Source organism: Mycteria americana, chromosome 2 (assembly GCF_035582795.1).
Source record: "Mycteria americana isolate JAX WOST 10 ecotype Jacksonville Zoo and Gardens chromosome 2, USCA_MyAme_1.0, whole genome shotgun sequence".
Taxonomy (NCBI): Eukaryota; Metazoa; Chordata; class Aves; order Ciconiiformes; family Ciconiidae; genus Mycteria; species Mycteria americana.
Genome location: NC_134366.1, coordinates 75,998,830 through 76,014,470, shown reverse-complemented (window position 1 = coordinate 76,014,470; position 15,641 = coordinate 75,998,830). Strand labels below are relative to the sequence as shown.

The window sequence follows — 15,641 nt, the reverse complement described above, 5'->3', positions numbered from 1 at the left end:
CTCAGTGGTCTAAAGACATGTATAAACTCAGCATATTCTATCCTAGGGAGGGAAACGGCTACATCTCATCATTTGACAGTTACATTGTATTTCCATCAAAAACCTAACATTTATAACCAAGAAACCCCCAAAAGATGACAGAAAAAAGGACTGAATATGCTCTTACACACACTGTATTATGTTTATTTAAATATCTGATCTTGGAATTGGGTGGTACCTAGGGTTGTGGGAGGGGCTTTTGGTATTTTTAATGAAATTGCTGAATTTCTAGGTGTTCTGCATACAGCTAAAAACCTGAAAGTGTCACCACAGTGGTTAGCACACCTTCAAAAGCCAGTAGGGAATTACTTCTAAAAAGAGAGGAAGCGTATGTGCATGACTTCTATTTCTGAACAGACAGGTTGGCAAACAGCATCTTGGCTTGATAGATAGGATATATCTACCCTGCAATTTGACTTGCAGGGAAACTGTCGCAGCACAGGCTGTAGCTGCATGCCTGAGACTCAGGGCATATATTTGAGTTGCTAGCTCATCCCGAGAACTGTTCTGCCATGACTTTCTACTACTGGCAACCCGCAGGTATCTGTGTTACCCCTCCTAGTGCAATGCAGACGTGCCTGTGGGCATCTAAGAGCGGCTGAGTGACTAGTTTATCCATTCCTTACAGGGGGAGGGAAGCTAGCTAACACTAACCGTTGTCTTCTGTCACCGCTGCCCAAGGCGATAAACATTCTGACACAAACCAAATCAACATCTCTGCATCTTGTGTGGAGCGCGTGAGATGACTCTGTCATCACGTGCTGCCTCTCAAATGCTTATAGTCCATTACATTACGTTAGAACAGGGGAACAGTACCCCAGCAGTGGCAAAGGATTTTACTCACCATGGAAAGATAGCAGAGGTGCTGACAAATCTGACATCTCCTCTCTGACGTTTCTAACTGCAACCACTTTCGAGGCTTTTTCTTTCCATCCATCCCCGTGCTGCTGCTGTCGTGGCTGCCATAGCGTGCTGAAGAATGGAGACCTGCCTCGTAAAGCTGCCGCCGCTGCCTCAGCTCCGTGTCCCTGTGAATGTTTTATGCAATTAGCCATTGGCATCGCCTCATACCACCACAAAGCCATGTATAATCACCCTTTTACCACGATCATCACTGAAACCTTAGCTCCACACAGCAAAGCCCTGAGTGTTGTTGGAGGTTGGTGCCATTCCCTACGCATGGTGAGAGACAGCCAGCACCACAGAAACGCTGCCTAATTGCAAAAGCTATCTCCGGATTTTAACAGCGACCACTGTATCAAGCCAGTGGTTCTCAAACTGCTCCACAGAGAACTGGGGACTGCTGAGTACTTCCTGGAGGTCGATGGTTGCTCGGGGCCATGTGGAGAGTCGGGAGATGTGGCTAACATGACTGTCATTCCTGAAGTTGCCAAAAGCCACCTTGAGGAGGAGGAGCCGTTGCTGTCAGAAGTAACATAGCCACCTTCATCAGGAGGCAGAGATGAACCAAGGACCTGCTGCCGTGAGGTGCTTCAGGCAGGAAAGGGGGAGCAGGGCAAGTGATTGTGCCAAAAGACGAAGATCTTGCTGTACACTCAGGGGAAAAAGAAGGAGATGTCAATTAAGAGTAAAGACTAAGCCCTCTAGCCGCCCTTCACCCACGGCGTCCGCAAGGTGGACAATACTTCCTATGCTGAACTATACAGCATTAGGAGAGCAGGTTGAGTTGGAGCTGAGTGGAAGACAGGAAGTGTGGAGTGAGCTTAGCAGATGGAAGGGGAGAATAAAACAGCTCACCACCAGACACAGCCGAAGATGGGTGAAGAGCCAAGCTAAGCAAATGGCATGGGCAAACTGAGCAACCAAGGCAGATCAGGAGAGGAGGCAGCAAGACACAGAACAAACAAGCAAAACAAAACAAAGGAAAAAAAATATGGTACAGTGTTCCACTTTGGTTGGTTTTTTTCAGGTTTTGTTGTTTGGGATTTTGTTTTACATAAGCAGCCACAGGAAGGACCGATATCCTCCAGAGAATTCCAACCTAAGCATAAGAACAAGTTTGAGAACCACTCTGATAGAGGTCGATGTGATGGTCTAACAGCAAGCACCAACTTTTCTGTTTCACCTTTTGCACTTGCAGACTTTTCCTCTTCAAGAAAAAAAAAAATGCACTTGGAAGTGATTATTCCCACAGGGGAACCAGCTGCAGGTAAAGCAGTCAGCACACTTCTTTGCATTTCTTTCTGAACACTAAAACAACACATGGGCTGTTTTCCCCTTCAATATGTCACTGGAAATTTTCCAAATGAACATGCTAGTTAGTTAAATACAGTTTGTAGATTCCATTCATCAAAACTTTCTTGACATCTCGAGTACCAGTTGTCACAAACTTGAAAGATAGGTAGCAACTACATGGTAGGGAACAAAAGAGAAGATCATTACACAGGAAGCCAGGCAACATTATATTTGCTTTTTTTACCTATCTTAAGAGAAACCCTAAACATGTTTCCTTACTACTGGAAAGAAAAAGGAGTGTGAAGTTTTTCTTCTTTAAAACATTCAAGTTCTAACGCAAGATGCGCTAGCACCCATGCATAAGCTGCTCACTTATTCAGTGGTTTAAATCAAGATGACTTTCTGTATACAAAGTACCTTCTGCAACTGTAGTATAACAATCTTGATGCTGAAGACAAGGGCTCCTGGTGCAAAACCCATTACAGGCATGGATTGACAGTGGCTACTGATGCCAAGAGGTTGAAAAACTGAAGAAAAGTATTTAACCACTTGGCACCATGTAGCTCACCTAACACATCAGGAAACCTTGACTCTCAGCACCAAGAATCAACAAAATAAAAACCCAAGGCAAACTGTAGTTTTAATTCTTTGATGGTGCCCAAAGTAGGGAATTCTTAGAGTAAGAAATCCTAACCACGGGCACTCTCACATCAGATACAGCCAAGGAAACTGCTTCTTCCACATGTGGCTGTCTTCAAGTATGTTTGCTGGGCTTTTGCTTGGTTAAGTAGGTGAAAGACGTGTCTGAAACGGTTACTTACGTCATCCACCTCTGGAGTCTGTCAATGAAAACAAAATAGGTACAACAGGCCCCCAATTCGTTACCTGAGCTCTCCAAGAAGTGATGATATTGTACTCAGAGTCGGTCCATTTTCCTTTTTTGCTTCTGCTGTTGCAATTTGATAAAGCAACTTTTCCATTGAAAATGGTTTGGCTATACGTCGTCTCTTCATTTCCTGGGACAGAAATTGCCAAATTAGTTCGTAAGCAAATTTGAAAATAAAAAGTTACGAAGAATGAATTCAGTGTAGCCAAAAGGTAGCCTTTTAAAACAACCAAAAGTAAAAGATTTCTATAGTCCAAATTAAACAAAGTATTTATGTTCCTAACTTACATCCAACTAACTTCACACTGAAATAAATGCTGATTATAAATCAGTCCTTTCAGTGGAAAGCCAGGTGCCCAAGTGCTTTGCTGAAATAGGTCTTCCTGTTTCATAGTTCCAAAAGGACTATGAAAGCAGATTTTCTGCACGTGCTTTAGGTGAACCAATGCCACAGAAAAAGACTCAAAAACCTAAACCAAACGCATGCTACCAGTCACAATCAACTGCTTTCTCGAAGAATACCCTAGTGCCCATTATATCTAACATTTTCTTTTCGTTTGAAGTCACCAGTAGAGAGCAAACAAGTACCTGCAATGCATGATGGCATATAAGCTAAGAAATCAATCTGTATGCTATCTTTTCTTAATATGCTTTACTGTGAAATTTAGTGCAGAGAAAAGATAGGCAAAGTCTGCATATACAAAGAGAATGAAGCAAACTGCAAACACTCCAGTGTCACTACATTTCAGGTATACCCTTTTTTCAAAAAACAAAATTAAACTTCATCAGTGGAAAAGACAAGGACAAGAGAGATGTCAAGAAAACGAGAAAAATAGAAAGAAGGATTCCCAGGCATAGATTATCATGCAGTTCACTAAAGTGGAGGAACCAACTAACACCTCAAAATTCTCTCCCTAAAAATTCATTTTTTTCCTGTGGGGGCCAAGAGGAGTAACCCAATCACTTAAGCTCAGTATTACACTACTGGTCCTCTCAGCCATCCAGTAAGTTCTAGTCTTCTGATCTGCTTGAAGCTCAGGACTGCTGTTATTTTGCATCTTTTAACAGGTCAAAAAGACAACAACTAGCAAAACAGGCAGATGTCACGGAAAAGAGACAAGAGGCAAAAGAGGGGGTTTCGTTCTGCTAAGTTTTGCCTGTTACCGGTTCCTCTCTGCGTAAGCTTTTAAAGCTACGTCTTTCATTCCTGTCAATACAAACTGACTGATTTTGGTAGCTTAAACCCTTTCGAGAATTCTTATGTAGGCAAATTCCTTGATTTACCATGCAGTCGGGAAAAGTCTATAGAGTTTTCCCAGTGTCTGCAGAGGTATGTTTTGTTTTAAATAGAGTCAGAGAGTTTTCAAATGACGCTAACACTGGAGTGTAAGGCGAAGGTGCCATTTTGGTTAGGAGTTAAGCCCACCAAATACCTACATGGCACAAACAAAACTGAAGATTCATCTTTAACCTTAATTTTTTTCACCCTGTTTTGTAACCCTAATGACACGCTTTTGGTATTTCTTTTATCAGAACCAATGTATCATAATCTTCATCATTTTTAATAGCACCGATTGCATGCATTGAAGTGATAACTAATATATATAATAAAATGGATTAGTAACCTTTGCTGACCAAAAAGCATTCAAAAGAGGGTCACAGGTAAGAAAAGCGTTCTTCAGAAGGTTCTGCTAGAGCCTGTCTGGGGTCAGAACAGCTGCGCTTTTAGGAGTGGTGGTATGAGAAGTTTTGTTGCACATTAGATTTGCTTTGCCTATTGTCCGAGGCTGCATAAGAACAGCCACTCCAAGTCAGATCAAAAGTCCGCACAGGCAACACACACAGCCAGGATAAAAGGCCACAGTGGGTGGCTAGAGAAAATAGCGAGGTACGCTCCTGCTGGCTGGCAGCTCAGGGACCTCCTGAGCCCCAGAGGGGTCTCTGCTGTGTTTAGCACAGCTTACTGGATCTGTGCATTTATCTGAATTTCTGAATCCATGTACGTTTTTCTCTTCCATACAGTACTGAAATACACTGATAAGTATTTTAAAACAGACTTTTGTTTGCTTTTGACCTACTGCCTAATCATGTCTTTTAATGACACGTTTTTCACTGTTATGAGAGACTGCGAACGTTCATATTACAATTATCATCACCCTGCCACTTGTGATCCGATCTTACTATTGTATACGTGTCTCGGTCATTAATTTTCCAGGCTGAGTAGTCCTCTTGTATTTAATGCAGAAGCTAATTCATACCTTTAATCATCAATCTCTGCTGTGCTTTTTCTAGTTCCTCTATATTCCTTTTGTAATTAGGGACTCAGAATTGCACAAGTATTCAAGCCATGGCCATACCAAGAGCCTACACAGTCCCATAGCGATGTTTCTGCTTTGTTCTCTATTCTCTCCTTGCAATTCCTAACATTCAAGATTTTTTTTTTTTTAAACCTCTCCAGAGCACTTGGCTGGCAGCTCCATAGGAATCCAAAGACCTCTTTTCTCAGTAGCAAGAGCTCGTTCAGAGCCTATCACTGTGTCTGTCAAATAAGGATTATTTTTTACTCCTGAGTCATTTATCAACCCATTTTCTCACTGCAATCACTCAGTACCATGAAATCTTTCTGTAACACCTCATAGCTTTAATTTTTGTTGTCATTACCATTAATATCCTCAGTATAAAGGATTAGTTTTGCTAGTCACTTCCCTTTCTAGGTTATTTACGAATATGTTGAACTGTAGTGGTCTTAGTACAAATTCCTGAGGAATGCAGAAAGAGACCTCCCTCCATGATAAAAACCGACCATTTGTTCCCCATCCTCTGCTTCTCTTTAAATCAGTTATTTTTTTGATGCGTGAACTTCCCCCTCAACCCATGGCAGGTTAATTTCTTTAAGAGCCTTTTCCGAGGAACCTCGCCAAAAGTCTTCCACAAATGCTCACAGACTCTGTCAGCTGGATCTCTTTGCCCATACATCCTTCCAAAAGTTTCAAGGCCTGGGGGCCATGACCGCACTGCAAAAGCCATGTTGATTGTCCCAGTCTCATTCTTTTCTACATTTATTTTTTCTTTTGGCCCTTAGCAAGTTATTCTTTGAGCTCTCTTTTTGGTCTGCATTTGTGTGTATTTATATGCATCTTGCTAAAGTGGTTGTTTTATTTGCATTTTCATCTTCTGGACACAAAAGGGATTTTTTGGTCTCATTTCAAAACAGACTCCTTTCTCCTAGTGTTTAGCCATGCCAAGTTTAGTGGGGGTTTGCCTTTTGAAATTTTTTTTTGCTAGGCAACATGCATGTGTTGTAAGCCTCCAGCACGGCATCTTTAAACAATTTCTATGCTGCATGCAAACACTTAGCCCTTCTTTCTGCATTCTCAATTTAACAAGCTTCTTTGGTATTATGTGAGGCTGTCTTTTGAAATGAAACACCACAGTAGTGGATAGTTTGTGTTTTACTGCTCTTTCAAGGTTCTTAATCTCTGCTCACCATCACAACACAGCTATTTGATAGTGATGTTTTGAACCGGGCTCCACCATTGCTGAGAAGCGAGACGACAGTTTCTTCTCGTGTGGATTTCCTGACTAGCTGCTCCCTGAAGCTAGTTCGGTTCTGCTGTAACACACCAACACAACCACTATCCAAGCTAGGGGGAGGAGACCAGCATTTCCCATTATCATCGTACGTCCTGTCCTCACAGCTTCTCTCATCTCCTTTAGTACAACACGGGCTACGTCTACACACCATCCAGTATGGCGAAGCAGGAGGAGTGGATGTGCGGAGTGATACAGTAGATGCTGAGGACCCAAACGTCCACAGGATGAGTGTGTGTAAAGCTGATGGCTTTACTTCAAAGCAGTCTAGCCTGGTCCTGTGGCCACGCCACCACCAGTGTTTGGAGGACATAGATCAGGTGCACTGCTGGAGTGCCTCTTGCCATTTGGTTTCACCTGAAAGCAACCTAGTCTGCTCAGGCTAAGACAGCTCTGTGACAGGAACCAAGGAATTGTAACTGTGTGGCATTTTAAAGGCACCTTCCTCACCCAGACTAAAACTTGGGGGGGATACATATAAAGCCCCTGCCAGCATCTTGGCTGGACACTCAGGAGCAGAGTGCTAATACCATGCTTTTCCTCTTTAGGATGGGAAGATCAGTGCACAGGGATTCTGGCACTGGTGACAGAGTTAAACCTGGCTTATTTGACCATAAGCTCTCTTCTGCATGCAGCAGTGCTGCTCGAACTGGATGACTAACTCCATCTTTCCTATGTACTTCTTCCTCTTGTATTACGGTACCGGCTGAGTTTCTTCTTTCCACCAAGTTTCTGGTAGGCCCTATACCACCAAAGCCCTCCTTTAAAACCAGACATTCCTTCTTATTTCCAAACCTCTAGACCAGAGTGCATTCATTTAGCCCAATATTCTGTTCTCCTGCTTCCTAATTGAGTTTTACTGACTTTGCCCAGTGCCTTAATCAAGGATATGGAGTTACCCCTTTGCCGTTCCAAACACAAACTCCTCCACCACACCTGTAAACCTTCTCCTCATCCTTAGTTTAAAATTTGAAGAGCTCTTAGGGTGTTTTTTAAAAGGCAGCAACCTGGTTCCACGTACGGTTTTGGTGAAACCTGTCTGTCCCTCTACACAGGCTTTATACAAACTCCTTTATTCCAACAATTATCCCAAGTCCTTATAAACTGAAATCAATGCAATTTCAGATGCAGAATTTCATTTTTCCATATATTAAAGGAGATTGAGCAGTCATTCAATACACGAAATGAAACAACATTGTTTAGTAATATAAAGAGAGTCACTATAAAAAAATCAGGTCACAGTATCACAGAGTGAAAATTAATGTATCAAACAGCTGAAAACTGTCAATATTGCTGTCAAGAACAGACAGACAGGAAGGTACAGTTGTTTGTCAGAGAGTTCATTAACAGTCCAAAAGGGGAATCTTGCTCGTTACACAGGACTTCTCACAACCTCTGAAAAGCACAATCCCGACCAGCCTTTGAAAATGGCAAAGTGCCTTGGGCAAAGTGAAGGAACCAAGGAAGAATTACCAAAATTTAAGGGAGTTAAGAACATAGGATAGTTTGAGGAAAGAAGAGGGGGAAGGAAAAGAAAAGAAGGAAAAGAACAATGCAGTAGGTGTTTCCAGAGTTATTTTGATATAAACACGTCTGTGGTTCTTGTAAAGTTTGTGAGAGCTGTGACTTCACTTTCCAAGGTAGGTTATCATAAATTGGAATCTGCTGGATTTTCGGTCAGCTTGTATTTACCCAGTGCAAAGCTCTTAAAAATTAATCAAAAGAAACTGTTCTTCAGAATTTGAGGCACCAAGAAGAGCTTTTTAATTACTGCATAGTGATTTCTGTCTCTTACAGGAGTGGCATTTTCACAATATCAAACAAGTGTTCAGTAGAGCAATAAATACAGCATATGGAGTCAATATAATTGTGTACCTTCAGACAGAAAAGGTTAGCTCAGGATTCTCATTCCTTACCTACACACATATACAATTCCCATGTTCCCCCAAAATAAATCTGTAATAAAATAACCTTTTATTTCAAACTAAGTTAATATACAGTTAGTATAACCAGGCTGGAAGAATTCTATTAACCCTAAAGAACCAAAACCTAACTGTGGACATATTACATTTAATTACTTACTAACCACTTGGTCTGAAGCTGTAGATGATAATTTACTAGTGGCTTAGCTATAAAACACTACCAAAATAGCATCAGTAACCCATAGTGTATTTGAGGAGGTTGGGAACACAATTAGTGACATATATTCTTTGTCCAAGACAGAGAAATGCAGCCAAAATCATGATGACTGGGCAATTCACCTGTTTGTTTCTGCAGACAACCTGCCTCAGTTGTGTGAAAAGGGAACGGGAAGTTTGTTTTATTTACAGCTTAGTATCGGATGGGCTGGTCAGTGAACCTAAGTATTTTCAAGTCGATTAAAATTAAAATTGCCCTGATCAACAGCTTTTCCTGAATGAAGGGGCAGAGAAAGACAAGCAATACAGCTTTGAGTATTAATTGACTCTGCCTATCATAGGAGCTAACAAGCACAGTTATTCAGATATTTGCACCTGAGATTCTAATGGTTCTAGAAAACATCACTTAAAAAAAAATTAGTAAGCATAATACAGTATATTATCATTAGCTCTGAAGGGATTTTTTTTAAAAGCTTCCTTGCAAACTGGTCTGCAGGCATAACAATCTTCTGAATTTTTCAAATATACAGAAGTTTTTAGCTATCAATTATTACCTCTGTTGCTTTTCTGAAAACACTGGATCGTCTTATGCCTTGCAGAACTTTTTCCTTTTTTTATTTAATAGTCCACAAAAATAGACGTAGTTGTACTAGTCTCACAATACTATCAATCCTGGAATGTCTGGTTTGCTGTCGTTTTAGATGGCAGGGCCGTGAATCCATTTTAAGTCCTTTTCTCAACTTACCTTGGCTGTTTTAAAACCCATACTTGTCCACTGGGTGGTAGCAAAGTGCACTGTTTCAGAAACACTATAGCCACAACACACTTTAGACACAAAGGATCCAGGAAAACAGACAACAAACTGCCCGCTCTGCTGTACAGTACGGTGCACCCTGATCCCCTCCTTACACAAGATTTCTGGGGAGATCTAGAAAGACATAAAAGCAAAACAAAAAAGAAAAAAAAAGAAAGAAAAAAAAAATCAGAACTTTCTTTTACAGTTAGATCCTCTTTCCTTGCTGGGTACTGCCACATGCTACTTGTTGTGGAGAAAAGCTGTGCTCTGCTAACAGCTCAGCTCTGTTTGCTTTCTCTCTTCCCTTCTGCACATGCTGAAGCTTAGTGTTTGGAGTGAGAATTACAGAAGTGGCTCTTTTGAAACCAACAGTTTAAACTTTCACTTGCCAAACAATCTCAAACACAAAGCCTCAAAACAATACTATCTACTACTACAGAAAGTAACGCAGGCCATCCGGTTTTCCATCTAGATCTTTTCAGAGTTGGCACTGAATCCACCTTGCTACTGCGCTTCTGTTAGAGATGTTAACATGGACAGCTGAGGGAGTTGTTTTTGTTATGCGCTCCCAAATTTATACTTAAATGCAGAAAATGGAAATTGTTATCCACAAAATAAACAAGGGAGCCAAAAATACTTTGAAATCCTTTGAAGTATTAGGCTTCTCATATCCATGCTGGCATCATAAAATGTCAATCATGGCAGATTAATCGATTACAAAACACTCCCTTTGTGAGGTTAAATACATTATGGACAGTATTAAAAATGGACATGTATTGCACTGTCACATTTATTTTTATTTCAACATTGTAACACGTGAGCCTTGTTAGAAAAATGCCATACGGGTAAACACTGCAAGTAGAAAGTAGCCAGATTTTAACAACAGCCTCTGCATCATTGTAGTGTAAGACAAAACCAAAATAAATCCCCAAACAACCAGCCTTCTGATTAGCCTTGGGCTCTCAAATGGGAATACCTCTCCCAGTGTTAACCTACCATTACATTACTTTCAAGCATTTCCAGCCCTGGAGTGCCATTGGCTTGCAGCAGGGTATGTACCACATCATCAAGTTTGTTCTCCTCCGCAGCAGGAATGCAATACCTGTTGTTTTGTCAGAGGAAAAGCAAAAGATTTACTATGGAGTAAATAATGGTCCACAGCTACACAGTAACAGGCAATTCAGACCAGGACATTGATTAAAACAAAGAAATTAAACACAGGCTTTCCCACACAGTTCTTTTCGGTAAAACACTGAGGATTCATGGAAAGCTGTTTATTTAGACTCAGTCTGACGGTGTTCACTAGATGCCAAAGAACACAAAATCCCCAAAACAGAACTGTGAAAACTCAGTACTCTGTAGAATCAGAGGAGAGAAATCAGCAATAGAATGATGTTCCTTTTAGTAGCACCAAACCAGCCAATTATGGGCAGAAGTTTGCATCTTGTGAGCACCAATATATGTTCTGTTATCTTTATCAAAAATGGCTGTATTTATTATCTGTGCATCAACCAAAGGATCTTTTTATTTAATAACATTTTCTGTTCGTAACAATCAAGAAACCACAAATCACCTTTACTGTTAGTACACAAAGTAGCCTAAGCCTCACCTTCTTGCATTGCTTACTAAACAAATCCTACATCCCTCCTCCCCCTCGCAACAAAAGAAAGACCTAAGAGCAGCCAAAGCAACAAGAGAGATTTAAAACTCTGCTGGGTATATGCCGAGTTGCACATCCTCCTCTCCTTTGGAAGCCAAGGAAGCAGCTGTCCTCTCTATGCTCAGTGCCAGCAGTGCTCCCTACGCAGAAGTGACAAGAAATAACGTAGGAGTCTCAGGTCTTAGCTTCACACATCCAGAGAACTGCTATTTTGCTGGATGCAGGGAGATGATATGGTGACAATTAGCCACTACTCTTGCTTGCACCCTGCCAGAAGGGTAATGGTTTATGTCCACCCAGGAGATATCTGCTCCCAAGATCTGCTAGTTGGTACCTGACAACTGCGAACTGAGCAGTGCAGCTTGGTGGGAAACACAGTGCAAATCCTGGGATTCCCAAACCTGCCTTGAGTTGTTGCCATGCTGGGCTTTATCTGTAACATTACTTTATTTGGATTTGTTATGCTCAGGCAAATAAAAAGTATCTCCAGATTTATCATGACTTATCTCAGTTCACTTTAATCAATCTGGAGTCCATCCGCACCCATGCCAGACACACACACACACACGTACATTTTTCCAAACTTGGCAACAAGAGAAGAGAAAGAATCTGGAAAGATTCTGGGGAAAGGGTGCAGTTTTCTTGTCATCCATCCAGTCTCTCCACCAATTTTGTAAACCATTCTGCTGGCCTTACAGACCTTGTCAGGATATTTGCTTATAATATGCACTAATATTAACTCCGTATGTGTCATACAGAGTCATCCTGCTTGATTAGTCTGTAGGAGGCTGTACTTCCTATGATTTGAACATCTCATTACTGTTCACTGTACTGATGACAACTTTGATATGTCTTTGTTGATCTTCAAGCCGAGAACCAAAAAAGATGACAATATCTGCTCGTACAGCTAATTGTAGCCACAATAAGGGCTCTAATGAGCTGGTTGCCTAGACGTACATAGACTGACTCCTTACGTATATATTGACAGTGATTAGGACCTCGCTAAGAAATCCTAGGGTTATAGAGAGGTGAAGTGGAAGAACTTCATCTTGATAAAGATCAAGTCCCAACAGCAATTTTAAATGCATGCTGTGTATCAAAAATACTTTGCAGTACCTGCACTGCTAACAGTGACAGCTGCAGAACAGCTGCATGTGTGTAGAGTATTACAGTAGTTACACTATAATAACAAATTTTAAATGGTGACAAAAATATTTTAAATTCAAATCCAGAACATGGCAGAGCCCACTCTTTTCTTTTAGAATCAGAAAAATAGAGCTGGAACAGCTGAAATATTCAAGCATGCAGTCCCTCAGAAGATAGGCCCAGGAAAAAGCATGGGAAGGATGTGTGAAGAGGAGGGGCAGCACAGAAGTGCATGGGACTATCTGACTACTGGCAGGACTGAGGTGTATGCTGCAATTTCACTCACTCGCAATTCTTCATGTACCTATGAAAATGGGAAGTGAGCAGCCAGCATAGACTTCCGAGTGTCTTGGGCAGAACAAGATTTTCTTCTTTTAATGGGCACTGAGGATTCTTCCTGAATAAAAAGGTTAGGTCACTGACCTCTGCCCTGCATGAAAATAGAGTTCTCCTGTGTTTCCTCTTCAGGAGGTAAATCTGAGAGATTAGACAAGTGACCTGAGCAATCTACAGGTAAATGAAGCACCACTGATTTTAGCACCACAGCGATCTGTCCTTTGAAGACAAGAATTCTGGATGCTGGGTGGACTTGGCAAGACAGAGACAAGCTTTGGTGCCCAGTCGCCTGCTTTGTTATCACCAAAGCAACCACTGAATGCAATGCTGTCAGGGCTACTCCAGATATTACATCAGACCTGAAGTTATTCAATTCATCTTTTCCTCAATAAAGTTGGGTACTTTATTGCAATATTAAAAGTTGTAATGAGTTAATAATGCATATTAGCCTGACACTTCAGCCTGGCAGCCTTGCCAAAGAATAGCTTTTACAGACGAAGGAGTTTCGCCTCTTCCTTCTTATGAGTTATTCCTGCTTACTATCCATGTTTCATCAAGGCAATCATCACAAGTACACCTGAAGCAATGTACTTATGTGTATAAGTAAGCCCATCAAGAAAAAGCAAATAGCTTCTTTGGTTTTATTCTTCATTCTTCTTGGCTTGGAAAAACAGAAAGAGTAGCCTTTCCTAGAACTCTGGCTGGCTGCATTCAAGTCTCTTCAGTCCCGAAAGGCACCTGTTTTGGCATCCACAGTACGAAGAGTGGCTACAAAGAGTGGCCTCAGAACTTACTTATGGGATTCCTGACCGTCTTCTGTCTGGAATTTAGTGTCATTTAAGACTAGACGAACGTCATAGAGAGAAACAGACTCACCTAAAGTTGAGGACAACGTAGCTTGCTTAGCAATTTGTTCTGATAGTATATTATTACAAAAGATTACAGATTCCTGATTCACAGAAGAGGGGGAAAAGCCATGAAATGCCCATGACAGAAAGTGACAGAAACTCCCAGGTCTACAGCATAATCCAGTGTTTACCTTTACCCCTTGGTATGATCACATACATTTCTCCAACTTAAAATATTTAGAGAGAGGAGCTCCTGCTTTAATGGTTTCCTCCAAGATTCCAAATCCTTTTTTCTGGACCATATGCTTTCCCAGTGACAGCTGGGTCAACACCGCTGACATCAGCACCAGCTGAGAAACACAGGAGTTAAAGGTAAGGGCTGCAGTACACACTTTGCAGGTGAATGAAGTGCAGTTCACACTGCCACTGCCACCATGGGGACTCCTGGATGCAAAGGGGGGTCCTGCAGGCCTTCTCCCGTCACATAGCTCAGGGTTCAAAAGGGGAACTGCTGAAAGGGAACCAGCTTCTCACCTTTGCAGGGGGGCACCATTTAAACAACTTTTCTTCTCTGTTTATTACATTTTCTCTAATCAAGAAACACAGTTACATTGCTTATCATTCATTGTTCTCACTGATGATCCTCTTGGGTAGTAACACCAATATCATAGGAACCTGGCAGAAAGGCATGTGACATGCCAGCAGCACCTGCTTCCTCTAATCGCTCCATCAGCTGTTGTACTTCCATTGCAATCTAACTCATCATCTGTAGTAGTATGTATGCACTGAATTCAGGAAGGATTCACCATGTTCAAAACCATTGGTAAGTTGAGTGTTAAGTCTATTTGCATGAAGTGTCTACAAAATATGAAATGTAGCTAGCAGCTAACTGGTGATGTCCACACTGAGACACTAGAAAGATGTGTGTAATAATATTAAAAATTATTATCATATGATAATGAAAAAAAATCATATGAGAGAAAATACTAGGGATCTGGTAGATACAGAGTTCAAGATATTTTGTGTAAAATAAGAAAGTGGTGCCTGTTCAGTCAGAGCATGGATTCAATTGTTTTACAAGTGACAATATGGAGCTAGTTTGACAAGCGTCTCTCTGTCAGCCTAAGGAAAGCCTACCTTGACCAGCTGTCATTTGGCTTCTATGTCATGAAAACTCTCCACAGATTATTGCTAAGTATCTCAGAATAGAGCATGGAAGATAAAGTGAAACTTTTCTCCCAGGAAAGGGTGTTTCATCACTTAAGTTTATACTACATTTTACCATTAAAACTGTAATCACACACACTGGACCTTCTAGGTGAGATTCATTCATGCAAAAGGTACTACACAAGCTGCTGTTAACACCAGCCTACAGAAAGCCACTGCGGTGAATGCAGTGAAAGGAAACAAAACACAGGAATACCTACCAAATGCAATCAGCACCAGTGTGTAAGTAGTCAATGTATGGAAGGTGATTTTGGTCTCGAGACCAGCATGAGGTAGAAAAGACCATGCCAATATTTAGCCAAGGAATTGTCACTCCTAAAACAAAGAGATTGAAAATGAATTTTGAGTAACTGCAGTTTCTAATTAAAAGACAGTTTGAGAGGGCATTTCAGTTGAAAATCTTGTTCTATCTGCAAGCTGCCCCTTAAGTTTTAAGTCTTCCTACCAAAGTGAATAATTCAGAGAATAATTTAACAAATTCAGCATTTTCCACAACAAAATATCTACCAGCCAGTTACAGTGCCCTTGAACATATTTGTTTTCTAATAGTTGCAAAAAATTTTTATTCTTTAGAGAATTTACAAATACCCATAATTCAAGCTCAAGGCTATCGATGAGGGGAGGTTGCTTCATGTTGTCCAGTGTACATGTACTTGTAAACAAGTATCCTGTTTCCCAACTGGTTTGTTCAGGCTCAACACCTGCACAGGAGACTGAATTATGCTTTCAGCTAATGTTTCTACCAGTAAATTGCAATGGCACATATGCAGCTGGAGCA

At 41.1% G+C, this 15,641-nt stretch overlaps 1 protein-coding gene across 9 annotated transcripts in view; it reads right to left on the bottom strand.

Moving 5' to 3' along the window:
• Positions 1–15,641, bottom strand: part of JARID2 (jumonji and AT-rich interaction domain containing 2) — a 228,194-nt gene that overhangs the window by 4,750 nt on the left and 207,803 nt on the right. For 6 of the 9 annotated variants that reach the window (XM_075493800.1, XM_075493801.1, XM_075493795.1 and 3 more), the window contains 5 exons: positions 15,064–15,178; positions 10,643–10,748; positions 9,596–9,778; positions 3,121–3,251; positions 884–1,067 (listed from right to left, as the gene is read on the bottom strand). In XM_075493800.1, coding sequence (XP_075349915.1) covers positions 884–1,067; positions 3,121–3,251; positions 9,596–9,778; positions 10,643–10,748; positions 15,064–15,178 — 719 coding nt within the window. The other 3 variants (XR_012774336.1, XR_012774337.1, XM_075493799.1) reach the window with 3 other exon arrangements.